Source organism: Seriola aureovittata, chromosome 3 (assembly GCF_021018895.1).
Source record: "Seriola aureovittata isolate HTS-2021-v1 ecotype China chromosome 3, ASM2101889v1, whole genome shotgun sequence".
NCBI lineage: Eukaryota > Metazoa > Chordata > Actinopteri > Carangiformes > Carangidae > Seriola > Seriola aureovittata.
Window position 1 is genome coordinate 836,104 of NC_079366.1, and position 27,936 is coordinate 864,039.

General features: G+C 40.1%; 1 protein-coding gene and 1 long non-coding RNA gene across 5 annotated transcripts; one reads left to right on the plus strand and one right to left on the minus strand.

Annotated features, from left to right (window-relative positions):
- Positions 1–27,428, minus strand: LOC130166118 (zinc finger protein 239-like). 4 transcript variants are annotated; one of them, XM_056371470.1, is made up of 5 exons: positions 27,319–27,428; positions 25,143–25,265; positions 23,852–23,936; positions 4,305–5,271; positions 1–2,836 (listed from the first exon to the last, which is right to left on the minus strand). In XM_056371470.1, coding segments are annotated over exons 3-5 (987 nt in total). In that variant the 5' UTR covers positions 23,870–23,936; positions 25,143–25,265; positions 27,319–27,428; the 3' UTR covers positions 1–2,834. The 4 variants fall into 4 exon arrangements, with proteins under 4 accessions (XP_056227445.1, XP_056227444.1, XP_056227441.1 ...); XM_056371469.1 differs by having other exon boundaries at positions 4,147–5,271; XM_056371466.1 differs by having other exon boundaries at positions 1–5,271.
- Positions 18,682–19,793, plus strand: LOC130166133 (uncharacterized). The gene is made up of 3 exons (XR_008827111.1): positions 18,682–18,794; positions 19,431–19,500; positions 19,591–19,793. It is a non-coding gene; the product is annotated as an uncharacterized LOC130166133 (long non-coding RNA).
- Positions 27,429–27,936: the final 508 nt, after the last annotated feature.

Sequence of the window (27,936 nt, forward strand, 5' to 3'; positions counted from 1 at the left end):
TGATGTTTGAATATAATTTATTCTCAGTTTGTTAAACCTGCTTTCGGCATTCCTTCTTGATGCTTTTGATTGGTTTGATTGATGATCGGTTGCTAGCATCTGATTCAGTCAGAAGAGGAGGTGGACACCCAGGCTCTGTAACTTCCACCTGGTCTCCATCTGTGTGACGTGAGGGTGGTTGTGCCATGATTCCACTGGGTTGTTGTTGCTGTCCCCTGTCCTCATTGCTTCAGTCTAATCACCAAAACTGTCTTCTGCTGCTTCTTCAGCACTGTCATACACATCCGATTGATCTCTCCTTACTGAAATGCTAATAATACTATACACAATATACAATGGTGACATTAACAGTACTCTGTGTTCTGAGTATATGTGACATTCAAGTAATGGATCACTTTGTAAAAACATGATATGATCCAAAAAGGACAACAGTCTAGCTGTGATTCTGGACATTTCAAATCTGAAAACAAAGGTTTCAAATGTTTCCAGCTGTAAGTTGAAATTGCATTTATTAATAACAATAATTATCATACAACTACTTGCATACAGAGCACAATCCCAGAACATACAGAATGAACAAATCACACATGATAAACACCGCAGGATAATCCATAGATGGATAGATAGATAGAAAGATAGATAGATAGCTACTTTATCTATCCCCTAGGGGAATTCATGTGTCCATTAGCTCATTGTTGCTAATAACAATAATAAAAACAGTTAATAATAAATAAACAATAATAATTTGATTGGTCCACTTCCTTTAGCTGAGGTGTTGTATAGCCTGATGGCAGTGGGAACAAAGGATCTCCTGAACGTCTCTGTTCTGCAGCACAGTGAGATGAGACCGTTTGCTTATGTAGCTGCTTCTCTGTCCTGCCAGAATGTTGTGGAGAGGATGGTTGGTATTGTCTAAGATGGCCTCCATCTTACATTGCATGCATCTCTCCACAACAGCCCTGAGTGAGTCCACACTCCTGCACAGACCCAGCCTTTTCTCTTCAGCTCATGTTGCACACACCTGAGCTTCTCCCTGTCTCCATCCCTGAAGACCTAACCCTTTTTCTGGTTGAGGAGGGTCTTGATGTTACTGGTGATCCAGGGTTTGTTGTTTGGAAATCTTTGCTGGTATTACAGTGTCCATACAGAAGTTAATGTAGTCTGTGGTACATTAAACCATTCTATCAAGGTCAGGCTCCTTTTATCATTTTCCTGTGACTCCAACAGGACGTTCCAATCTGTGCACTCAAAACAGTCTTTTAGAGACTCCCTGGCCTCCGGGGGCCAGTTCCTGAATGAGTGGGTGGTTGCAGCCTGCCTCAGTACACAGGGCTTGCAGGAAGGCTGAAGAAAAAACTTATTATGATCTGATCTGCCAAGTGGTGGTTGAGCTGAAGCACTGTAGGCCTCCTTGACATTTGCATTGAACAGATCAAGTGTCTTATTTTCCCTTGTGGGACAGTCAACATACTGAGTCAAGCCAGTCAGGTGAGAGGTGAGAGTGACATGGTTAAAATCCCCCGATATTGCAATGAATGCATAAGGGTGCTGGGTCTGTACTCTCGCAACAGTCTCGTGAATGACGTCACAAGCGAGTGCAGGCTCTGCTCGTGCTTGAACAACAATGCTGAAGATGTGTGAGAACTCCCTCGGTACATAGTACAGTCTAAGACCAACTGCCAAAAGTTCAATATCCCAAACGCAGATCTTCTCCCTCCCTGTGTTAAGACCAGGGTTGCACCATCTATTGTTCACAAGCAGAACCAGTCCTCCACCTTCATTCTTTCCACTGGCGTCTCTGTCCGCTCATACTGCAGTGAAGCCGGGTAAATCCACACAACGGTCGGGAGAGTTGTTGTTTAACCAGGTCTCCATGAAACACATGAGACTGCACTCACAACACAATATGCTTGCTGGTTCTTCTTAAGTGCCTCCAGTTCATCACACTTGTTAGCCAGGGAGTTGACATTTCCCATGTGGATCGATGGTAGAAAAGGGTTAAATCTCCATCTACTAGCCTTTAGCTTAGCCCCAGCTCTGCATCTGTTTAACTCCATATCTGGTAAACTTAAAAGCCAGGAGTTGTTCGTCAGATGAAATGACATAGAAAAACATTAATCAACAAAAAATATACTAATATATACAAATATTTAAAAAAACTACGAGCTTTGCGGACTTGCTGCCACTTGTTGTCAGCGCATCGTTTGAATTATTGTTATTAGGAACTATTTTCTACTGGAAATAGTAGAAAAGGCCACAAAGTGTGTGACACACTGAAGTTTTTCAAATGTATCATTTCCAATTGTGTGAGCAACTCATTTCTCAACAATAAATTGGGGTGGCAGCATGACAAGACATGACAAACATGAGGGGCATGCGACAAAGAGCCTCTCATGACATGAAATTTTACAAAAATAATTGTGGTATCAGTCTACTGCTTATCAATGTGAATGACATGAGAATAATCAGTCACTGTGCCCTTTCTTTTTCCACCAGGTGGCGCCAAAGTAAATGTGTGTTCAGACAGAGCAGTGAGAACGTCACCTGTGGTCGTTCATTCATTTTCCATGTGAGCCAGTGTCTGTTGGTGGCATGCCCATCAGAGAACGTTGAAGTCCAGGAAACTTCATGGTAATGAGCTATGTGCAGTTGGTGCAGCGGCAACCAATCAGAATTTTGAAGTGCTCCACTCTAGACAACACAACAGCTTTGAGTGACAGGTGGGGGCCGTCACAGTCTGCAAGTTGTCTGCTCGGCATCCCCTCAGCCAATTCAAGTCACTGAATGTGACGTCTCTGCCGTGTTTGTGGTCTTGATGCCCTATGGAGGATTTTTCCTGCAAATATCAGGCAGATAATCAAATCAATTAAAATCAGCTTTATTTATATAGCGCCTTTTGTGCAAAACTGCAATACAAGGTGATTAAAGGGATAGTTCAGGTCGTTTGATGTGGCATTGTGTGAGGTACTCATGAATAGCTGGTACCTCATCCACAGTAGATTCTGTTCAGCGCTGAAAATATTCTATATGGAGCTACCTTTAAACAGATATTGGATTGTTTCATGGGTCTAAAACACGTTTTTTTTCTCGTGGCCCCACCCACAACAACATATCACTCTGCCGGGTGCTGCCAGTCAAATTTCCTAACTGCGCTGAACAGAATCTACTGTGGGTAATGTACTGAGTATATATGACTACATCACACAACCCCATGTCAAAAAAACGAAACTGTCCCTTTAAGGATATTAAAAAGCAGTAAAATCAATCAAAATAGGACAAAATAGATAGATAAGTAAATCGACTAAATAAATAAGTAAATAGGTTTAAAAGGCTAAGCTAAAATAAAAAACGAAGTCTTTCTTTTGAAACTAAGCAGTGACTGTGCCATCCTCATGTCCTGCTGTTCCACAGGCGAGGGGCTTACCTGCAGAGCACTGGTTCTTTGTCCTCACTTAGGACCAACTAAAAGGGCTGTCTCAGAGGACCTGAGTTGTCAGGCGGGGGAATACTTCTGACATGTATTCAGGCACTTATCCATTGAGTGATTTGAGGAATAATAACGGGATTTTATAAAATTTGTTTTAAAACTAACAGGCAGCCAGTGTAGAGACTAGGACAGGCGAGATGTGTGCTCTCCTTCTGGTGTCAGTCAGAAGACGTGCTGCTGCATTCTGAATGGTCTGAAACCTATTTACAGCTTATTTGGGGAGACCAGAGAAGAGAGCATTACAGTAGTGTAGCCTGCTGGTGCTGAAAGAATGCACTAGTCTCTCGGTATGTGGGAAATGGCTGCACTTTAGCAATATTTTCTAAGATGATGAAAGCATGTTTTGTCACATTTTGCATTCCAACAACAGTTTTTGGGGCAAAGAAACCTGGGATATGTCTGAGTTTTCACAGATTTTTTCCTGTGTGTGTGTATGTATGTGTGTGTGTGTGTGTGCGTGTGGGTTTAGTGACCACACTTTTTTGTTTCCTTAATCTTAATCAGAGAAAAAAACATGGTTTATATAAGTCTGGTGATATATTCTGTATTTGTCTTAGTGTCAAAAGGTCCCATGGGGGAAAAAAAAACAACAACAATTAACTGATCCTAAGTGTGCTGTGTGTGTATTCAAAGTCTGCTGTATCCTCTGTGGCACCCACTGTAATTTATTTTGTTGGTTGTTATTGATTGTCCTTTGTTGCTTCTGTTGACGAACAGCTCACTTGTTCTTCTTTGATACACACAGTTGAAATCTCCTCTTCTATTTCTACACAGCGGTGTTTCTTCAAAGACTGTGAACGTGTGAAAAGCCTCTTACACTGTGAACACCAGTATGGTTTCTCTCCAGTGTGGACACGCAGGTGGCGGCTATAACTGTATGAACTGTTGAAACATTTCCCACACTGGTCACAGCTGAATGGTTGCTCTCCGGTGTGAATACGAAGGTGGCGCATGTAGTTGCTTAGACGACCAAAACCTTTCCCACATTCTTTACACTGGTACGGTTTCTCTCCAGTGTGGGTGCGCACATGCTGCTTGTATGTTTTGGAAATAGAGAAACTTTTCTCACACAGTTCACAACGGAAGGGTTTTTCTCCAGTGTGTATACGTAAATGTGACTTGTAATTACCTAACTGAGAGAAACTCCTCCCACACTGGGCACAGCAGTATGGTTTCTCTCCTGTGTGTACACGCAGGTGTATCTTGTAACTACTCAAGTCACTGAATGTCTTTTCACATTGGTCACACTCGTATGGTTTCTCTCCAGTATGGTTACGCAGGTGTAGACTGAAATGCCCTGACTGAGTGAAACTCTTTCCACAAAAGTCACATTGGTAGGGCTTCTCTCCACTGTGACTGAGCAGGTGTCGTTTGTATGAACTTAAAAAACTAAAACTCTTTGGACACTGGTCACAGCAGTAAGGCTTTTCTTTCGTGTGGACACGCATGTGTATCTTGTAAATACTGAAGTAACTGAAGCTCTTCTCACACTGGTCACACTGGTATGGTCCAGTGTGGTCACGCAGATGTTTTCTGTATGAGTTCTGGTCGCTGAAATCCCTCCCACACTGGTCGCAGCAGTATGGTGTCTCTTCAGGATGGGTATACAGATGTAAATTGTATGCATTTAGTTCACTGAAAGTGCTACCACATTGTTCACAGTGGTACAGTTTCTCTGCAGTGTGAGTGAGTTCATGTCTTCTCAGACTACAAATCCGACTGAAAGACTTCCCACACTTCTGACACTGATGAGGTCTGGTCCTGTCTGTGTCTGTTGGTTTCATCTGAGAAAAACAGAGAGATGAGGGTCAGAGTGAAGGGCTTAATAAAATGCTGCTACACTGTAACAAATTCCTGTAAATTTACGAGGAAATTTCAACAGTACAATCCTGTTATCATTAAATGCAGTATATTACTGTAAACTTTTCTCATGAAACACTATTAAAACAGCATTTTACAGTATTATTGCTTGGAGGAAAGAGAACAGTATACAGTAACAGTATTTTTTGCAATGAATTTTGGGAAAACAGAGTGAGACATGTTTGACTGGACAATGCAGTTTGATTTTTTTCACCCATCTTCATCCTTCAAATGAATAGGTGAGTGCCTTTTTGCCTTGCTTGTTAGCTTAGGCAAAATACGTCACGTTTCCAATCAAGTTGTATTGGTTATCTAGTAGAATACCATTAAACAATTATTTTACTTGTAATGTTAGTCTTTAAGCTACTTTAAGTTTATCTTCATGTTTAGGATTATTTCGCTAAAATGAACTGTACTCAGACTTGAACTAAGTCATTTGAGATCAGAGTCTGAGAGTCTGACACAAACACAAGCAAACAGTGTGTAAGTTATCTACTTCGATGTATAGCTCTACAGTTGCTAAGTGGGAAAAAATCCTTCCGTTGCGATCTGAAAATGTCAGTAACACTGTAATAGTAACTTTCTATCACCCGTTTCACTGGCAGTTTCACTGTGTGACAGAGAGAGGAGCTGGCATCTGCTAAGTTCACGTCTCCAAAGGACGCTGCTGATTTTATTTAGATAACATTACTTTACTGTTGGAACTGAATTGACTGGGAGCTTGTTTGCTAATGTTAGCAAGCTAGCTAAACTGTCATCATATGTTACTTCCACTATTATTACACTGAACAGAACAGAAATAATGTGGCTGTTTATCAGAGTTCAGTTCTATATCATAACACCTTATATATTATAACACCTTACAGTGCATATAGGAAAAAGAACAGGACTCATCTATGAATGGGCAGAAGGATTTCAGTTTCCCTGGTACATATCATTTGCAGTATGACAATGTCAATGCGGTTTTTTCTTTGTCAAATTTCAGGTGAAACACCAGGAAAGCTGTATTCACCACTCCATGATCAGCATTGAGGGGCATGACCTTTGTGAGGGCACCCAGCCAGCTGACTGCGTCTCGCTGCAGTCTTTTCTACTCACTACAGCTTCAAGATTCTGTCCAAAGATGACGCTGCATGCACACTGGAATTAATTCAAAGGTGAGATGCTTACATCCTTCAACTGGTACTGTGTGCTCACAGCAGCTTTAATCATGTTGACCTTGTGTTTGTTGAGTTTTGTCTCACGTTACATACAAGCTGCCTAAAACATCTTACTGGAGCATGTTAAGGAAGCTTTTCTGACACTAATGAAGGCGAATATAATGAACATGTAAAATTAAAAAGGGATTGGCTGGATCAGGGTTTACTTTTCTTCATATAAAACTCATCAGAGGAACAGCCATCTTGATAAACAACCACACCTAACCTTACCTACCACCTAAAAGAGATTAATCAGGCTTTTTATGAATTTTACAATAAATCTTACAGTAATTATTCACAAGAAGAACTAATTAATAAATTAATAGAATCAGATCAACAATACCTTAATTCACCTTTTACAGAAGTAGTTCTGGCTACAGTTAAGTCAATACGTTCAAATAAAAGTCCAGGACCAGATGGCTTTTCGGACGGATTTTATCAAGAATTCTGGAATGATCTCCAACCCATTTTTATATCAGTGATTAAAACTTTTTGTCATAATAGAATACTCCCTCAATCAATGCATGTTGCACATATTAGTGTGTTACACAGATGTGGCAAGGACCCCGTAAACTGTTCCTAATTTAGACCTATAAGTCTCTTGACAATGATTTTAAGACTATCAAGATACTATCAAGTTATAAGTTACTTGCTAAAAGACTTGACTCTATTTTGCCTAAATTAATCAATTCGGTACAATCAGGCTTCAAAAAAGAAAGACATGCTGATAATAATATAAGAAGACTTCTAAATGTTATAAACTATTCAAAACACCTTTTCTTTTCTCCGTTTTACACAGATATAATGTTGGTTCTAATTTTATTGCGTGGATCAAATCAATTTATAAAAGTCCTAAAGCAGCAGTCATCACTAATGGTATGTCCTCTGATTTCTTTTCCTTAACCAGAGGAAAAAGACCGGGGTGTCCATTGTCACCTTTGCTTTTTGCAATGGTGATTGAACCACTAGTATCTTCTATACGTAATACAAACGTTAAAGGATTGAAGATTAATAAAAATGAACAGAAAATTCAATATCACATTTATACAGCACAATAGAGCAATTTGGAAGATACTCAAGGTATAAGATAAACTTTAACAAATCTAATGCATGCCTCTTACATATGACGACAACAGAAAAAATGTACAAGTCTTGTCCTTTTAACTGGACACAAAGGGGGTTTAAATGTGTTTTTAACAGCTCCTGCTCAAACATTTTAGAATGAATAGCCCCACTTAGCCCCACTTTCAAAAATTGAAAACCCCCTCTCTTCCTGGGTTGAATGACAAAGTAAGGTTTTTAAAGAGACAATGCAGAAAGGCTGAGAGGAAATGGAAAAAGGACAAACTGGACAAACTAATGTTCACTTACCAGTCTAATATCAAAGAAGCAAGGAACACCTATTTTCACAAATCATCGCTGATCATGGTCACAACCCAAGAATCCTTTTAGAGGATCACGTGATGCTGTCACCCTGAGCAGTCAACCGCTGCTGAGCTCCGCCACTACTGAGTTACATTACTTACTTAACACATTTTTTTCCGAGTTACAACCGTACTGAAGTTTATCTAACAATATCAAGAACGAAGTTATGATGAGTAAAGCCGCCAAATCCAGAGGGAAGCCTCCCAAGGACCAAAACAAGAATGTGCAAGCTAACAAGGGAACATATTAATTCACAACCTCAAAGAAAATGTGGAGGGCCGACAGCCAGTCAAGTTTTTCGAGGGGTGGCTACCAACTTTGCTGGGCCTGGAGACCAAACGGGGTATTGTCAAAATTGACCGTGCTCACAGGACCCTCGGCCCGCCAAACTCTGATTGGCCCCGCGCGGTAGTTATTAAGCTACACAACTCGGAAGACAAACTGAGGATCCTGGCCGCAGCCAAGGAGAAAGGAACACTGACACACGAGGGACAGAAAATATCCATCCGTCAGGACCTGGCAGCCGGAGTCAAAGAGATGCGCTGTGCACTTAACGGTGTGTGAGAACGGCTCATCCAAAAGAACATGAGGTTCTCTATGCGCTTCCCTGCTACTCTAACTCTCGTCCACGAAGGGAAAAAGAGAATAGCTGAGGGCAGAGCCCCGAGGCATCTATTAATATTCTCTTTCGGGTTTATTATTCTTCCGCCAAATTTCGGCGCGTAACTCGTCCCGCAGCTTTGAGAAAAACCCTGGTAATATATACATCAAAACGTGCGTCTTGATCCTGAAAGGGGTGCTATGACTTTTGGTGTTAAAATTCCAATTTTCCCAAAGTTATTCCCAAAAAACTGGGAATAAATAATGCATTAGGAATGCATTGGAATTTCCTTTAGAAACCCATCTTTTTTCTACAAAATTGCACATTTTTTCTGAGTCACCCAGCTCTCTCATACCTGCACGTAGAAATGTGATTCAAACTATAAAACGGAGGAAAACTTCTGCTCTCTCAAAAAGACAGGAACTGTTTTTACATAACATGTAAACTTTTCAAACTAGGAGCACTCTAAGGAGGATTGCAAATCACTTTTTCTTCAAAGTTAGAGTGACAGCGTCAGTTGGCTAGAGTGCGTGAAGCAGTAAAAAATAACCTTTATTTTTATTTTTAACTCGAGCTCACGGCCAACCTGTAAAAAGGAGACAAATAATTCTTTCTGAAAATGTAGACATAGTTGTTGGGATTCATAAAATGTAACTTTGACAGGCAGGGTCTGCACAAAATTTAAACGGGGGTGCCGAGTCCGGCAGCAATACCTGTCTCACTCTCATTGACACCTAATGTAATCGTCTTTTTTTTTCAAAAGAATCTCACTCTGTCTTCGCACTGAGCTTACTCACTCATTTTAAGGAATATCTGAATAAAATAGAGACTGTAGAAACTTCTGGCTTCAGTGTCTGGCACGGTCTTTTCGGTTTATGAAAAGAAGTAACGGTTTTCTCATAATTAGGAGTTGTTTGAAGCCATGTAGAAGCCAAATTCTGGGCAGATTTTCGCAATGCCATGGCAACGGCAGCTCCTGACCTGTGTGCGTTGCGTGCGTGCGCCTAGCAACCAGATAACCAACTCTCCAAGCTCCGCTAGCTTTACATTAGCCGCATGTTAGGTCTTAAATTACATTTAGTTAGGTCTTAAATATCTAAGTCCATTTACTGCTTCCTTCGTTGCTTTTTTTTTTTGTTTTGTTAAAAGAGTGAATGAAGTTGTGACGGTCTCCGCTGAGACAGAGGAGAGGAGAAGCTACTAGCCCTCTCTCGCTGTCACTTCTAGTCGTGTTGCTCTCCTCCCCAGTAATGTTAAATTTAGCACAGAAAAAAACATAATAGTGGTAATTTAAATAGCAGTTCATGGGATTTATTAACCCTCAGGGGTCCCTCTGTCCTTTTTTGGACATTTTCTTCACTTTTCTTTTTTGATTTGCTGATCATTTTGGCTGTGTTACAGCTGAAGGTATGGATTTCTGCAAGAAAGTGTCTTTTTTGACATTTTTTAAAATCTAATGTCAGTTACTGTTACAGGTCTATTATACACTGGTAACACATTTTGTACCCTCTGGGGTTCCTCGCGTCCAAAAAAGGACACACAAAGAAAATGCTATAAAATCATCATATATCAATATTTTTTTCTGCTTTTTTTTGCATACATCTCTTAAACCACTTCAGTTCTGCTCAAACCTACCAAATGTTTATTAGTTTTCAGGATTTTAACCCTTTAAATGCCAGTTTGAAGACATGTTGCCTCTTGTTTTATTAAAAAAAACAACACAGAACGTGAGATATTTCCACATAATACATGATGGAGCGATGTGACATTGTTTTATATCAGAGTCTTTTATATCAAAACATTTCTCAAAACCAGAATATGATCAGGGTGACTTTTGAACACTGGAAATAAATCATGTACTCATCCCGACAGTAGCCCCCGTGGCACTCAAAATTTCCCTGGAATTTTCTAGTTATTATTATTACTGAAAAAAGGTGTTTACCAAAACTGCTTTAAGTGGTGAACCAATTACTGTTTTGGTTTAAGGAAACTTAAATGGCATTTTATTCTCCGTATTTGATTTATATTACTGTACACTGTATGGAATGACATCCATGCACTTGCAAGAGCTACTGTTCTTCACGGAAGCCAGCTGCATTTGTTTGACGAATACCTCACGAATGTTTTGTATGCAGTGCACTATAGTCAATCTAATACGTGTTTTAAATGCTCCCTGCCATGAAGAACGATAGGTGCCGGCTTTACTAACTATGTTTACATATAGTTCTCTTGCCATCTCAATATGCCATTGTGGCATGATTCAATTGATTTCAGTTGAGTTGGTTACTATTGAATATAACCCAAGGTAATTTTAACAGGTTGTAAATCATTTTGGCTCTTGGTGTGCGGGGGAGTGGAGAGGATTTTTTTTTTTTCTTTTTTCTCTATATCAGTGACATTCTTGCTCGGTTCCATGTGTCCCGCTACTGTCTCAACAACAGGCCACTTTATTGGTCTGCACCGGGGGATAGGGTGGAGGGTGGGCTTGGGATGGGGGGTATTTTGGGGTTTGTTGTTTAGGGTCCCATTGGTTAGGGATGGATGTTGTGTTAGCGCTGTTCTTTTATTTTGTTTTACATATGCAATTTTAGTATTGAAGCCGTCCATATGTCATACAGAGTTGTCCCAGGTTCTATCTACCTATGGTGTGAGCATCGTGTCTTCTAGCTGTGTTACGAATCTAGCTTACAATCTTCGTCCTATTTTGATGAGTGATCTTAAGATAATCTCCCTTAATGTTAAGGGCTTTAATAATGTAGTTAAAAGGCAAAAGATCCTCGCTTTTTTGAAAAAAGAGAAAACACATATTGCCTTATCATCTGAAACCCACCTGAATGACCTGGAGCATCTGAAACTAAGGGTGGGCCAGGTGTTCTATTCGTGCCATAATACACTAATAGAGGAGTAGCAATATTAATTCACCGCAGCCTCCCATTCACCCTCAAGACAATTATTAAGGACAATGATGGTCGGTATGTCCTCATCTCAGGTTTTCTTTATGGGGAGCAGATCCTCATAGGCTGTATATATGGCCCCAACTCATGTGAGGCTGCCTTTTTCCCCAAACTTCAGTCTGATGTTGCTTCACTATCCACAGCATACGTTGTGTTGGGGGGTGACTTTAATTCTGTGCCTGATCCTAATGTTGACTAGTCTCCACCTAAGCCTGACTCAGCCCCTCGGAAGAGTCTTCAGTTGAAGGAGTTCTGCCATAACTTAGAGCTTTTTGACACTTGGAGGATGACCAATCCTAGAGGGAGGGACTATACCTTCTTCTCCCATCCTCATCAGACATTCTCCAGAATCGATTTCTTTTTGTCATCCAGGATGATTTTAGATAGGGTAAGGGAGTGCTCAATTGGCATATGTTCAATCTCTGACCATTTTCATGTAAGTCTGATCATCTGCCCCCCCTTTAGTGACCCTTCGTCCCGACAGTGGAGGATGAACCCCTCTCTATTGAGTAGCCCTGCCTTCATTGACTACATCACTGTACAGTGGAATGTTTTTTTAACTGCTAATAAGACCCCAGGCGTCAGTCCTTCCCTGCTGTGGGAAGCCGCTAAAGCTTATCTAAGGGGGTGTATTATATCTTACACTACAGCCCAAAAAAAGGCTGCTATTAAAGAGCAATCTGACTTGGAGAATACAATAAAAACAGCTGGAGGCACAATTTAAAAGTACACCTTCTAAGACCCTGTTTAAAAACCTGGAGGCCACCTGCTCAGCCTTGAACCAGCTGTTAACTAGAAAAGCAGAATCTAATATTTTCTTTGCTCAACAGTCGGGAAACAAACCTGGCCAGATGCTAGCAAGACTGGCTAAAGGTAGAATGGAGGCAAATATGATACCGTGTTTGCTAGATGACAACCAGGTCAGGCATTACAAAAAAAAGACATGAATAGAATTATGAGGCAGTTCTATGAGAATTTATACTCATCTGAGTGTTGTTCATCTGAGAGGAGGAGAAAAGAATTTCTCGATGGGGTGCCTCTGGCATCCCTGTCAGAGGAGCAGAGAGAAAAATTATCTGCGCCAGTAACTAAGGAGGAGGTCCTCGAGGCTATAGCCTCCCTTAAGAGTGGAAAGGCACCGGGACCTGATGGTTTCTGTCCAGAATTCTATAAGAAACTCGGTCACCTTATAGTTGAGCCACTGACTGACATGTTTTTGGAGTCCTTTGAGAATGAACGCCGTCCACCAACGCTTAATCTGGCAAATATTACACTCATGCTAAAGAATGCGACTTGCAACTAGGTTGGAAAAGATCTTGCCATCTCTCATAAGTCCAGACCAAACTGGTTTCATCCAGAACTGATCGCCCACACAAATGTGAGAAGATTGCTGAACATGATACAGTACTCAAACCAAAATAAGCTCAAGACATTTGCTGTGTCTTTAGACGCTGAAAAGGCGTTCGACTGGCTAGAATGGGAATTTTTATTTGATGTGTTGGATAGGTTTGGGTTGGGAAGGTGGTTTCTTAGATGGGTTAAAACACTGTACAATTCCCCAGAGGCCTGTGTCATAACTAATGGTTCGCGGTCATCACCCTTCCCACTGCGTAGGGGGACGAGACAGGGCTGCCCCCTATCTCCGCTGCTCTTTGTGCTGGTGCTTGAGCCTCTAGCTGAGGCTATAAGGCGGCACCCAGATGTGCATGGTCTGTCAGTCGGAGGAGTGGACCACAGAATTGCACTCTATGCTAACGATATTTTATTATTTCTGACAAGGCCTGAAGAATCAATACCAGCTACCCTCTCCGTTATTCAAGAGTTCAGCTCCTACGGTTACAAAATCAATTATAGCAAATCAGAGGTGATGCCACTATGTGAAGCTGCTGGTCAAACTCTACCTACCAGCTGTCCTTTTAAGCGGTCCCCCACAGGTTTCACATATCTCGGAATAAAGGTTTCACCAGACTTGACAGAGCTATGGAAGCTTAACTTTGCTCCAATAGCAGCTACAATAAAGAACGACCTAAATAGATGGCATGATCTCCCATTATCCTTCATGGGTCGTATTAGTTTAATTAAAATGAATGTCTTCCCCCGACTTCTATACTCCCTTCATATGCTACCTTTGTGGATTTCCAAAAAAGTTGCTCGGGATATGGAAAGGGCATTTTCCAAATTCATATGGCATGGCAAAAGGCCTAGACAGGAAATGAGCACTCTTCAGCAGCCCTCTGGCAGGGGAGGCCTAGCCCTGCCCAACACAATTTTTTACAATTGGACATGCAATGCTCGGTTCTTGTGGGAATGGCTGCATGCTCATATTGAATCCAAGCCCTGCTTAGATGCATGGTCCTCTCTGCCTTCCTCATTATGGAGTCTGGTTATGGGAGACTGGAAGAAGCTACCCGGTGACATCAAGAATAACCCGATTATATACAACACTATTAGAGTCTGGCAGGAAATTTTCAAATACGTAGGTAGAGGGAGCTGTGCCACATTCTTGACTCCTATCATAGGGAACCAGGATTTTGTCCCTGGTCTCTTCTCCAATATTTTTGATACATGGGATGACAATGGGGTACATGTGATTGGAGACTTATATTATGATGGGGTACTAATGACTTTTCAACAACTACAGTCACAGTATAGTATCCCCCGAGAACATTTTTATGGTTATTTATAGATTCATCACTTTGGGGGATCTAGGAGTCTACCTCTGCCCGACTCAGACATATATAAAGATATAGAGCGGTTCCTTATTGATCGAAACAGTATCACCCATTTTATCTCTGCCTTCTATACACTACTACACTCCATCAGTCCAGATCACATTGCAAGTGTCACTCAGAAGTGGGAAGGCGACTTTGGCACTGAGTACATCGAGGATGATTGGCAAGAGGCTATTAAAGTAATTAGGTCTACATTTACGTGTAACAGACAGAGAGACACAGTATAAAATATTACGCCGGCTTCATATAACTCCATACATACTAAATAAGATGGATCGACAGGCCTCACCTTTGTGTAACAAGTGCAAAAGAGAGATTGGAACATACTATCATTACTTTTGGCAATGTAAATTTATTAAAAGCTTTTGGGGTATGGTCTCTCAGGAGTTGAGGGGTATCTTCCAGGTGCAGGTCAGGAGAGACCCAGGTTTCTTCATTCTTGGCCTCCCCTCCAAGGATGTAACCCTATCACCTACTCAGTTCAAACTTTGTGACAAATTACTGTTGTTGGCTAGAAAATGTATTTTGATCAACTGACCAACCACCTACTGTCACTTTGTGGTACAGAGAAATATTCAGGGTCCTCCCTCACGAAAGAATTAGTGCTGTTTTGAAAGGTAATGAGAGGTCTTTTACCCTAAGGTGGTGTCCTCTACTTGAATATTTGCCTGGGGAATTGACTCATCTACTGCTAAAGGGTCAACAGCCATTGCATTGTCCATGGCCACCTTGAATAATCAAGGTTTTCTCTTCTACTAGTCTAGTTTTTATTTATTTATTTATTTTCTTATTTTATCTTTTGTATCACTGTATCCTGTGTAGTACTAAGTATTAAGGCTGCTGTGACATGATGCGCATGTACTGTATAATATAATGGACTGTGACATTTCTTTCTCGAAACTGACTGGATGGAACTTAATTTGTTGTTTTTTGTGTTCTTTTGGGGATGGGGGCGGGGGGGTTGTTTATGATTAGGTTGATTTGTTCTACACTTGTTATTCTTTCTATAACGAGAAAAGTATATTGCTGATTATTGTGTATGTTGAAAAGCAATAAAATTCAGTTTTTTTAAAAAAAGAATCCTTTTAAATCATTAAAATCTGTGATTGGTCCCCTGCCAAGCCAGCCTGTCAATCCTCGCCAGAGAACTTGGAACTATTTCTTATTTTACTGACAAAATTGAAAAAAATCATCAACAGTTCAACACTTAACTTAGACAGCTGAATTTGTTGACTCCTGACCCCCTTCTTCTGTTGGCCATTTCAGTAAGAGCCCACTGTAGCACTTCCTAAATCCTCCACTTGCCCCTTCAGATTGCATCCCTTCTTGGTTTTTAAAAGCTGTTTTTCACACGGTGGGTCCAGACATTTTAACTATTATAAATTGCTCTTTCATCTGAGGTTTTTCCCTTCTATAGTAAACATGCACAGTTTAGCACAGTTTTTTTTAAAGAAACCATCTCTAGATCCCTCTGTTTTAAATAATTTTAGACCCATATTTCCTAGTTGCCATTTTTATCCAAGATTTTAGAAAAAAGGTTTCGCTCCCAAGGTAGTACCGAGACTGCTCTGGTCAAGGTTGCAAATGATCTGCTACTTGCTGCTGATTCTGGTCAGTTCTCTATTTTAATCCTCCTTGACATCAGTTCATCCTTTGATACTGTGGACCACAATGCCTTAATTGGCCATCTGAAGAACAGCCTGGGCATCAGTGATGTGGCCCTGGATTGGTTCGTCTCTTACCTATCCAACAGGTCTTTTTCTGTAATGTTTGATGTTAGATATAATTTTTGATTCAGACCTTCCTTTTGATGCTCAGGTGTCCAAAGTAATGCAGTCCTGCTTTGCCCAACTTAGACAAATAATGAAAATCAGGTTGTTCCTTTCACCTTCTCACTTAGAAAAGGTCATCCACGCTTTTATCACTTCCAGATTTGATTATTGTAATGCTCTTTATTCTGGCATCAGTAATCGCAACATCCATAGATTACAATTAAATCAAAACGCTGCTGCCAGGCTCTTAACATGTAACAAGAGAAGCAACTACATTACACCAGTCCTTGCAGCCCTTCACTGGCTACCTGTGAGTTTTAGAATTTAGAAGATAGATTTTATTGCTAATTTTTAAAGCCTTACATGGTCAGGCTCCAGCCTTCATCTGTAAGCTGCTGACTCCCTATCAGCCCGACTGCTGCCTGAGATCTTCCAGCAAGATACTACTAGTGGTTCTGAAATCTTGACTTGTCACTAAAGGTGACTGAGCCTTTGCAGTTTGGGCTCCAAGGCTGTGGAATTCACTGCCTGATCTCAGGCCGGCAAACTCAGCAGCCCCTTTTAAATCTCTTCTTAAGAGGTACCTTAATCCTTTGGCTTTTTCTTAACCACTGGTTTTGCTGTAACTTTTACCATGTTTTTGTCAATGTGTGGGATCTTAATTATTTGCTTATTGTTTTACTATTGTTTTTATTGTTAGTATGTTTAGTTGTAAAGCACTTTGTAACTTGGTTTTGAAAGGTGCTATATAAATAACAAAATCAGAGTCCATGGGGAGTCTTGATCTCTCAAACTTACAGTATTACTTATGGTCAGGCCAATTAAGAAATTTTGTATAATGGTTGATGTGGAGATGTGACTCCAGCCAAGAAGCAAGCCTTTTTCATCCTTTACCTCTATTTATAAAATACTTAAAATAAAATAAAAAACACGGAGCATTTCACTATACAACACTTAACATCAATCAAATGCAAATGGTCAAGTTTGGGTATAAAACAATTCAAAGATCTGTTTCATAAAAACATGATATTAAAATCATTCACTGATTTGAGAACTGAATATGGTATACCTAACAGATTTTTAAAAATATCTACAAATTTGAAGCCTCGTTTTATTTATATTTTTAGGTAAGGTGTGTTGAAGAAAAGATTTCATTAGCAATGTTGATTGTTTATAAAATTGAAACACAACTGAACCACAAGCACAAAATCCTTCTTTGGGGACACCAGTATGATTTTTGGTCTATATCATCTTTATGGGTAGACCATAGTTCTGGTTTTATTATCATCATCATCATCATCATCATCATTATCAACAACATCAGTGTGGGCACAGTGTTATTTGGAGAAGAGAAAAAGACATCAGACCATTGTTAATTTGTACGTTTTTTTTTTTGTGTTTTTTTTAAGAGCTTCCTCTCAGAACTTTTGATAATAAAAGTTCACAATTGTTTGAACAGGAACAGAATCGCAGGAAAAAAACAATTTTCTTGCGTCTTTAAATTGTTGACAAAAATCACTAAAGAAGAAGCAATTCTGTGGGCAACTGTTGCTGCCATGACGGAGATGTATTGTCGAACCAGGCGCTGATCCCTGATGTGACTGTTTGTGTCTGTCATTCACTCTCAACATAAATGTATAATAAGCATCTCAAGGTGGGGGTAGATTATCTATTTCGACATCAGCTATAGCTTGACTGAGACTGAGTTCCATATTGTAAGATTTGAAAAAAAATCTGATTATCAAAATAATGTGGCGGGCCAGATACTATTGCTGGTGGGTCAGTTTTGGCCCACGGGTTGCCAGTTGGCGACCACTGGAGAAGGGGGAACATACAAATTAACATACAACGTGAAGACAGGTGAGTGTTTTTTTGTTGATTTTTTAAAAATTATTATTATTTTTGCGTGGCGGCAAAGATTTTGGTGGCCACCACACTGAAATGTTACCGGCAGAAACACTGAACACCATCATTATTATTATAATTCTTGCTTTATTTTAGACTGAAGTCGGAATCGTTATTTTTTTTTTAACCTATAAAATAAATTAATTTAAAAAATGCGCTCTGATGCAGCTGCCTGTCTCTAATATGTAGTCTCCATTCTGTGGTCTCGAGCAGTGTCCCGCCCACAGCACCATCTGATTGGTCATATGTCACGATATGTAACAACCTATCACACTGAAGGCTGCTGTGTACACAGCCGCTCACAGACTAGAGCAGCTCCGGTTAATGAGCGGGAGAGAGAGAAGCTTGCGCCAACTGCTAAGCTAAAGCAACAAGCTGATCTGAACAGAGAGTTCTGGTTAATGCGGCAGAACTAGTGTAAGTTTAAATGTAGAGCAGGTAGTTAGAAACTGTGATGAAGAAAACAGCAACATTAAAGGGGACATATTATGCTCCTTTTCAACAAGTTTGAATAAGTCTCAGAGGTCCCCAAAACATGTCTTTGAAGCTTCTTGCTAAAAAATCCACTCCGATCCTATATTTCAGCATGCCTGTAAACCCCAGCCTTGTTCAGAAGAGGCTGTTTCTGTGTCTGTAGCTTTAAATGCAAATGAGCTGTGCCTGACCACGCCCCTCTTTGGAAGGGGATGCGGCTTGGGCTTCTGGCACCATGCTCTAATGTTTACGGTGACCGTGACCTGTGACCTGGCGTCGGAAGCGCTTTGGTTCAACCGCACGACTTTTATCCAGAATCTGAGCCAGAGGGAGAGGCTGCTGAAGAAGTTCAAACTCTACAACTGCAGCAGGACGTTTCTGAATGGTTGGTAAGCAATTTTGTGTATTTTGACATTACATTTTCAGTTTGTTGATGTGTGCTGGCACACAGTTACTAACATGTAGCTAGGTAGCTAATGCTAACTGTTACTGTCTCGTCATTACTGGGAGCTCTTTTGGTAAATAAGCGCTATTGTGAATTGTGTAATGTAGTTATCTGTCATGCCTCCTTAGATATACTTTTACAGTCTATGAAAATGTTTGTTGTATGAGGACTGCTACAGGTGTTCAATGTCAAGACTAGTCAGATATTTTAATAGATGCTGACAAAGTAAATAATTTTTCTCCATGTTTTGAGCAGAGATGCTCATCATGACATCTTCCTTTATGTAGTAAATTTATTTTGTGCATTACAATGAAAGCTGTAAATCAGCATAAACATGTCTGATAGCAACAGTAATCTTTAGTAAAAGACTAAACTGTGCAGTTTCTACACTACACTGTTGTCAAGCTCCACATTATATGCAATAAGTGACATGTTATAAATTACCTCTGTTATATGCACTTGATATGTAGCCAAGCTTACTTCTTACCCACCTTAGCTCCACTGTCTGTCATTTTTTGAATTTCATAAGCTTTATATTTTGGTGAATGTTACCATTTTTCTCTATATTTTGGACAGGTGCTCCTGTGGAAACTGTGCAACCATGCCCACAGAAGCTGAGAATATCTGCTGCTAGGAGATACCACAGGTAGCATTCTCACTGGACAAACTAATCAGTAATTTGTTTCGATTACATTTATAATAAACCATAGCATTTACCATTTGTAATTCACTGTAGGTTACCAGACGGCTATGGGAGATCAAGGAAGATTTACCATGTATGGTAGACCGTCCTGGGTTGGAGCCGCTCTGCCTCAATGTGTTCTGCCTGCAACATGTACCGCGCTGACTATGGTCCTTTACGGTTGAGAGGAATACATCAGTACGTTTTGCTTCTTTGTAAAAACATAGTTTCAATCTAAATAAAAGATGTTAGGCAGTCTTGTTTTACTTCAGTGCACATAATTTTACAATGGTAATAACACACCACAAATGGAGTAACACACCCTCAAATAAATTAGTTTAGCTGCTCTTAGATTTGTAAAGTTATTCTATCAGCAGATAGTGTGCATATAATATATGAATTCAGAGGAGTCATTTCTTTAGTAACAATCAAGCATTTATTTATATCAAATGAGGCACTTATAATCAGTGATAATAAAAAAAAAACTGTAGAATTCACTGGATCCATAAAAACAAATTGTGAGACACAACATAGATATATGTTTGCAAGACTAAATGCCCTGTCCAGTTGTTTTAGTCGGTACAGGTATCTAGCCTATAGGAGCTTTGTGAGCTGGTGCTGGGGCTTCCATGGTCACAGAATCTTGGTCGTCATTCCAGCCTGCGTGGTCCTGCGCATCCATGCCGAGTTTCTTGACACCACAGGCCAGTACGTGAGTTTTAGACTGCCCCATGATAGAACCGGGACACAGAGCTGGATATGACCTCCTCCTTCTCAGGCCGCTCTAACTGTGCAGTGAGGTCCTCTGGGATGGGGATGGCCAAAGCAGCTTCTGTGTATGGTCCCAAGTCAAAAAAGACTTTTTCAAATATGAGGTCCACCACATTCCCTGTTTGATAAAACACAAAAGATTTAGTTTACATTTTTCACTTTTTTTTTTTTTTTTACAAAACAATGACTGAAAGTCTGTTTCTAACTACCTCCTGACATTTTTTTTTACTGTATTTTGTTGTTGGTGGAACTGTCATAACATTATACATGCAATACTTAATACAATGTGTACGAAAACATTTTTTGGTTGAAAAATAAAATACTATAACACTTATAGAATGTCGGCTCAGTCTTAACTGGTTTAGCTCTGCATTCTCCCTTCATGTCCTTTGGAAATTGGACCTTGAACAGTGGTTCACCTTCTTTTGTTTGGGCTTGTGGTCGGTCATCATTTTCATTGTAGGACATGGCAGCCAGGTAGAGTCTGGAGGTACAGTAAAGAGAAAATCAAAGATGTTAATATTGACAGAAACCTTAGCCTACACACTCTCACAAGTTGTAAGTAACCACAGCTTCATTTACCTGCATAGCATTCCAAGACTGATAAATGACTGTTAGGTTTATCAAGAGTAGATGCACTTCAGATGGCTACAGACCTGTACTTCTGATGTGAGGCTGAAGAGTCCTCAAGGATAACTGTGTGCCTACAGTGGGTCAGTCTGGCATGCAACATCCCTTGTTGCAGGAAGCTGTATAGATGCACTTGATGTGCTGGTCTGAACAGAGGAAACAGAGGTTACACCAACAACTCCTCAAATGTGTAGTTATGGCAACAGCTGCAAGCAGTGCAAAAATGATAACAACAAATGAACTCAATTATGTGTAAATTGGGTTGTCAATAGCTTGTAAATGCTGCAAATAGCTCACTATATGTGCAAAATGCAAAAAATGTGTATTATAGACTATCCCCTTTCACATATTCCCTGTAACTCTGCGCTTATCTAGATATTCCCTACAGGCACTGTATCTGTAAACATGATATAAACGTTAAAACGGACATCATAAGGCATGACTCTCAATACTAACTTTCACAGCACTAATAAACAAGCCCAGACACCTATGCTAATCGCTGCAAAGCCTATGTTTAGCCTGAATTTTACCGGCTTGACTTTACAGACAGCTACAACGCCTTTCAAGTGTGATAAAGTTAGCTGGGTGGCTCTAATCAACGTCACACAGCGACACCAGGCAGAAGAATTGCATACAATCTGTACCCAGCAATACCTGGCTGTGTGGACGAGGCAAAACGTTAGCCACATAAGCTGCCATGCTAACAACACACGCAAGAGGCTCTCATGTACATACAGTAAAGCAACATAAAATGGTGAAACTTACAGCTCCCAGGTTTGAAGTTGGGTCTCGGACAGTCGGTGCTGATCCGTGCTTTATAATCCTGCACTGTACTGGCCCTCGTTGAGAAAGCAGTCCGACGTCAAATGGCCTGGTACAACTCCTGAAGTGTCCATCAAAAATAAAATAAAACAAATCCACTCGGTCTTCAGATCCTCAGGCGTAGGGGGTAAAAAACTTCTGTGTTGGTTTGTACAGTCAACAACTGAGCAACGAGCGTGCTTCGCTCGTACCTTCGACATAGTTTTACCGGAGCCGTGATGCGAGGGAGTAAACGATAGCGGCTGCAAGGCGGATTCAGAGGAACACACACCTAGCTCGGGGAGTGTCACCCACCTGGGGGGAGGTGTTATTTCCCTTCATGACGAAATCAAGGGAAAATCTCCAATTGGCCTGTGTGAGCACACATTTTCTGAAAGGTGGAGCAAGCAAAAGACGGAGAGGATGGACTTTTCTCATGTTTGGGGGTTTGTAGACAGGCCGGGGACACATATTACTGATAGAAAACCATGGAAAAGTGCATTTTGCATAATATGTCCCCTTTAACTGTTCAGACAGAGTAGAAATAAACTCTAGCAGTAAACAGAAACTCCAGAGACTGGAGATGAAACAACACACTGACTGCAGCACAATTACTGTTACTGAAAAGACATTTTTCTGCAGTAGAAGTAAAATCACTGTGTAAACATGTTCTTAGATAAAAGTACAAAGTGAGTCAGTTAAAATTAGAGCCCGACCAATATTGGATTTATGGGGCCGACTCCGATACCGCTATTAGGGAGTAAAAAAATTCTGCTATCCATATGTCGGCCAATATATAAACACTTGCGAAAAAGATATGTAATGAAAGCAGGATATTTTACAGTTTAACAATAAACTTTATTGTCCAAAATGACATCAGTGCACTGAAACGGTAAACTTCACTGGGAATTAAATAAAATAACTACAAAAAAATAACTATAAAAAAAAAAAAACATAAGAATATATATATTTAACTTGAATGAAAACAAAGGATCAAATATACATGAAATGCTGCCTATATAACTTGACCCAAGCATTTCCTGCATTATTGCTTCTTAATAAAAGTATTCATATCAGCACATATTGGAGAATATACACGCCACTGATTTATCTTTGATAGGCCAATATCGTCTGATAAAATCAGCCTACCAATAAATCGGTCTGGCTCTAGTCAAAATGCCTCTGAGTAAACATGTTACATTTTAAAAGGATAGGGGTAAAACATGTTGTATGGTGATAATAATAAATATGATAAAACTATTGAATTAATGAGCATCTTTACGTCACCAGGTGAATCAGTTCAGTCAGGCTTTTTTCAGTCTGTGCATAGACATGATAATCACTAATACACACTCAGTTGTTAGTTTATTAGGAACACATAGCTAAAACTGATGTAGTCAAATACAACAGTCCTGCAGTAAATCCTCCATGATGATTATAATGTTCAGTTTTTATTAAAATAGTTTTAGACTGTTGTTAATTTAACTGTATGATCACTGTGGAAGGTGTAGTGTGTATTGCATTATACAGAGGTGATTCTGTTATTTAGCCTACTTTCATTGATATAAATGGGGTGAAGAGAATAATAGAAACACCTGGACGCCACGTTCGGTGTCCTTATACAGCAGTAATTTTGTGCTGGCATATCCCAGATATCAGTTATCGGTCATGATTACTTATAATTGGTATCAGAATCTGCCTTGAAAAAAACGTTGGTTGATCCCAAGTGTGCACCCCAAATAACATTGTAGAAGTCCACAAGAAGTCTGCTTGAGGGGCTTTGCAGGGTTAATGAATTGTAGATTTGGACAACCCCAGGTTCCCAGGGATGTCCCTGGAGCACACCCATTTAGTGTGTAAGTGAGTGACTGGCAGTGTGGAGAACGTTTTATACAACCACAACATCCCCCGGGGCTCAAAGGGCATGATTTTCCCTTTATATATTAGGATTTTAATGTGAAACAGCGGCAGGAAGTAGGACACTGCATGAATCTGCACAAGAAAAAAAAACAGAGACCCAACAAGCAATTCTGTGTGTGATGGCCGGTATGATGGCTGGGCTTAAGTCATGGTCATGACAACTTAGTGGGTGTTAATATTTATTAGATCTCACCTCTTCTGAAGAACTCATTTCTAATCCTTATTGGTCAAAGTTAACGTCCTCCAAATGTGTCTCTCCTCGTCAGCAGGTTTCAGCTCTGAAATCAAACAGAGACAGACTGCTCAGACCAGGAGCCCCCACTAACTGTACAATAATACTGCAGCTCGAAGTGACTGTACTGAATCATAAAGGTTGTCCCCAACACTGGAAATTGACACTGATGTGCCAGTTTATGGGTCCACCAAGCTAATGCAGTCTGATACAACAGCCCTGCAACAAATCCTACCATGCTGCACAATGTTTTATGTCTGTGAAGCACTTTTCACAAAGTGCTTCACAGACATAAAAAAAAAACTGTGGTGCAATCTGGATTTAGAGATAAAAGGCAATCAAATTAAAATCTTAAAAAAGCATAAAACAGACACAAACTCAAAAGCCTTTTTATAAAAGAGAGTTTTAAAAGAGGACACTGAGGTAGCTTGTCCAATTCTCAATGGGAGATTACTCCACAGTTGAGGAGCCCCAACTACAAATGCCCTACCACCGTCTGTCTCCTGCCCTGCCCTCGGAGCCAACAGCTGATCTGCTTATCTAGGAGAGCGAGCAGGGATATAGGGGGTGAGAAGGTCAATGATATAAGATGGGGTCAGGCCACAGTGATTTAAAATCAAGCTTTAAAATTTTTAAATCTATTCTGAATGCCACTGGTAACCAGTGCAGTGAGGCAAGAATTAGAGAAATGTGGTCATATTTTGTCAGTGTTTCAGAAGAGGTGGCCTGCTACTGTAAAACACTGCAAGACATCCTGAGTTACTCACACTAACTGTGTTAGGTAGTGCAGACAGTACAGGTTTTCATCTGTGCAAAAGCAGCTTAAATCAAATGTCAAATGTTCATAAAAAGTATGTGTAATACTGACAATAAATCTGGGGATCTTCCCCTCTTGAGATATTCAACAGTTTTAAACCAGCATTTTTGGGCTTCCTGCAGTTTACTGGACAACAAGATGCAGCACTAAACTGTGATCCACTGTTGTGGTGAAACAGTGGCATCAGTCATCAGAGCTTGAGTGAAGGAAGCGTCAAGTGATACTCTGGATTCAAGTATTTTCAGTCATAGTTTAAATTTGAGCAGGACCAATTCTGACATGCTGGTCTTCAGGTTCACCATCAAAAAGAATCTTCCTCTCTACCTGAAAACCAGATACACTTCCAACCTTTTACTAAAAGAGGGAACAATCCTGCTTGATTTCCCACAGTGCAGCAGGAATATGGTTAAGTTGCCATGGTCGCGCCATACCTACTTATTCAGATCTTGACTGAAACCCGAGCGTCCTTCTGGGTGGTGTTTTTACAGTTTGATGAAAATATGAGAAACAGGAAGAGAAACTGGACTGAGGAGGAGAAACTGGAGTTGTCAGATGAATCTGCCAAAAGGAAATAGAGAATGCAACATTATCTGAAGCAACCACAGTGTTGATGAGTTACAGACAAGATAAAGCGTCCACAGGGTTTCCTCTGTCTGCCTCAACACACGTTTCGTTCATTTTTTTCATCATGAGAAAAACTTAGCGTTCTCTTTAATGAAGATTAACCATTGTAGAACCTTCCATTAGAATTTTCCCTTTTTTGAAAAATATACTGAAAAAGAATTCAAACTAAACTAAAACCGTATTTAATTAGACTTTAGTGTATTTGCTGAGGACTGGGAGTGGGCATGATTAATTGATGATCGATAATTGATCGTTAAGAATTTTTGCAATCACGTGGAATCTGATCGATCTAACGTGTGTATCAACGAGGTTGTGTTTTGTAGTCTGTCTTGAAGCAACACAATGAATTTCACTACGTTGCAGCAACCAGCCAGGTGCAATTTAAATTTTTAACAGAGAAAAATGAATACTCAGCTACCAGTGCGCGGACTGCTGTTGCCATCGCAGGTAAACATGAAGAGAGCAAGGCGAGGTTTGGTTCGAGAACATTTCAAGTTGAAAAATAACAAAATTCATTGAAAAGACTGCAATGCTGTGTATAAGTGTTGAGCTTGGTTTGTTATTTGTGAAGCTTCAGGCTCCGCTGCCATTAGGAGTGCCGCACATCCATGTCCTTTAGTATAGTAAAGTAAAGTACATATACAACAATGTCAAAATATTCCATTATAAGTCCTGCGCATAACATAAGTACAAGTACATACATATTAGGAGCAAAATTCTGTTAAAATATAAAAGTCCATCTGACTGATTTAATATTGTATATGACATCATTAGGTTCAAATAGATTAGATTTGAAAATTTATTAAAATGAAACCATGTGAGAGGTTTAGAGGGAAAATCACTGATTAGTGGAGCTGTTAACAACTCACATGCTGCTGTTTGTGAGATGTAAAAAACAACAAAAAGGTTGGAAACCAGTGGCTTAATACAGTGTAGTGAGCTACCACCACAAATAGAATCTAATCCAAAGATATACACTGCACCTAATGCAAAAGATCAGTCTGGAGAACAAAGTGTTTGTGGTTCAGTTTGTTCCAACACTGCCTTTGTACAGACGGACGGTTTGTAAGTAACTAACGAAAGTTGGAACACCTGTAGGAATTGCTTACATCAACTTTGATTTACTTTTACTGCTGCAGAAAATCTGTTTTTGGTGACCCTCAGGCAGTTTACCTCTTACCTGGATACGATTTATTAACTGGATTTAAACTGCTAAAAGAAGTGGCTCTTATAGTTTTGACCAGTAGTATGCATGTATAATATTTGTGTAAAATAATGTAAAAATATTTGAGTTGATAAATCGACTTCTCAACACTCTAGTCTGACATGTCTGTACTGCAGCTCCTTGTTATTGATTGGCTGACACACACACACACACACACACACACACACACACACACACACACACACACAGGTTTTCCTGCATTAAGATACACTAGCCTAGCTCTAATGATCCGAATGCATCTTGTAACCGAGTAGAGAAATGATACATCACTGCTGCTTACACTGTCAGACGGATTTTGGAGCTGTTGTGAAAATCTGAAGAGTCTCAATTCATACACATACAGTACATAGACATGTATGTGTGGCCCAACCTATTCAGAACACTTATCCAATAACGGAGCATCTGCCTCGTTTTACTGCACTACACCAGCAGTGACCAGTGAATTCACCGATTACCACAACACAACGTTCAATGGTGTTGTTCGAATGTGTTCGCTTTCTCAAAGATAATACAAGGCTAAACGCGAAGAAAAACCACCGTTTGGTTTCCACAAACAACTACCAGGCTAATCTAGCACAGGGCTAAAATAAACAGCAGCAGCCTAGAATTACATATCCAAGCTAACAAGCTAATACAACTAACAGCGATAAGCCGGAAGAAAGCTGCTACATTTACACGGTTAAACTGTCTCCAGCTTCAAGTGATATCAATATCCACATACGTAGACAGATACAAACCAGGAAAAAAGAACGGAACAGATACCTTTTTCTCTCCAACAGTCATTCTTCTGTTCTCATCAATGTTGCCACGCAAATACCGCCATCTTGCAAGGTGACGGCACGATGACGTCGCTGTTGCTGCTGCTGTTGCTGCTGCTGCTGCTTCTTCGTTCTTTACGGCGGTTGGCAACCAGCGTAATAGGTGCATTACCGCCACCTTCTGCTCCGGAGTGTGGATCAGAGCTCAAATTCAATTCCATATCCCTGTCTGTCTAATAAATTCAATGAAGACTTTCCCTACTCTATTAGGTAAATTCATCAATGTTTTGAGTGTGAAGTCATAAAGCTCCACCTTCCTGAGCTCTTTCTTTATAGCTAGTCTCGCTAGCTCATACCTATCACATTGTGTAATTCCATGTATTATTGTTTCCTCTGCCTGATAATATTCAAACAATCCAGTTGGGTGTTTTCTTATAATTCTGAGTGTACTGTTTAAGTTGGAATGACCTAGCCTTATTCTGTTTATATGACCTCCTCTCTTCTTGAACTACCAATATTTCTTACTATTGATTTACTGTATAGAGATCTTCTCCTTGTTTCTGTGTTCCACTTCCCTTGCCATTCCTCTGTTACTTTATTCCAAATTATTGCTTTGACTTCT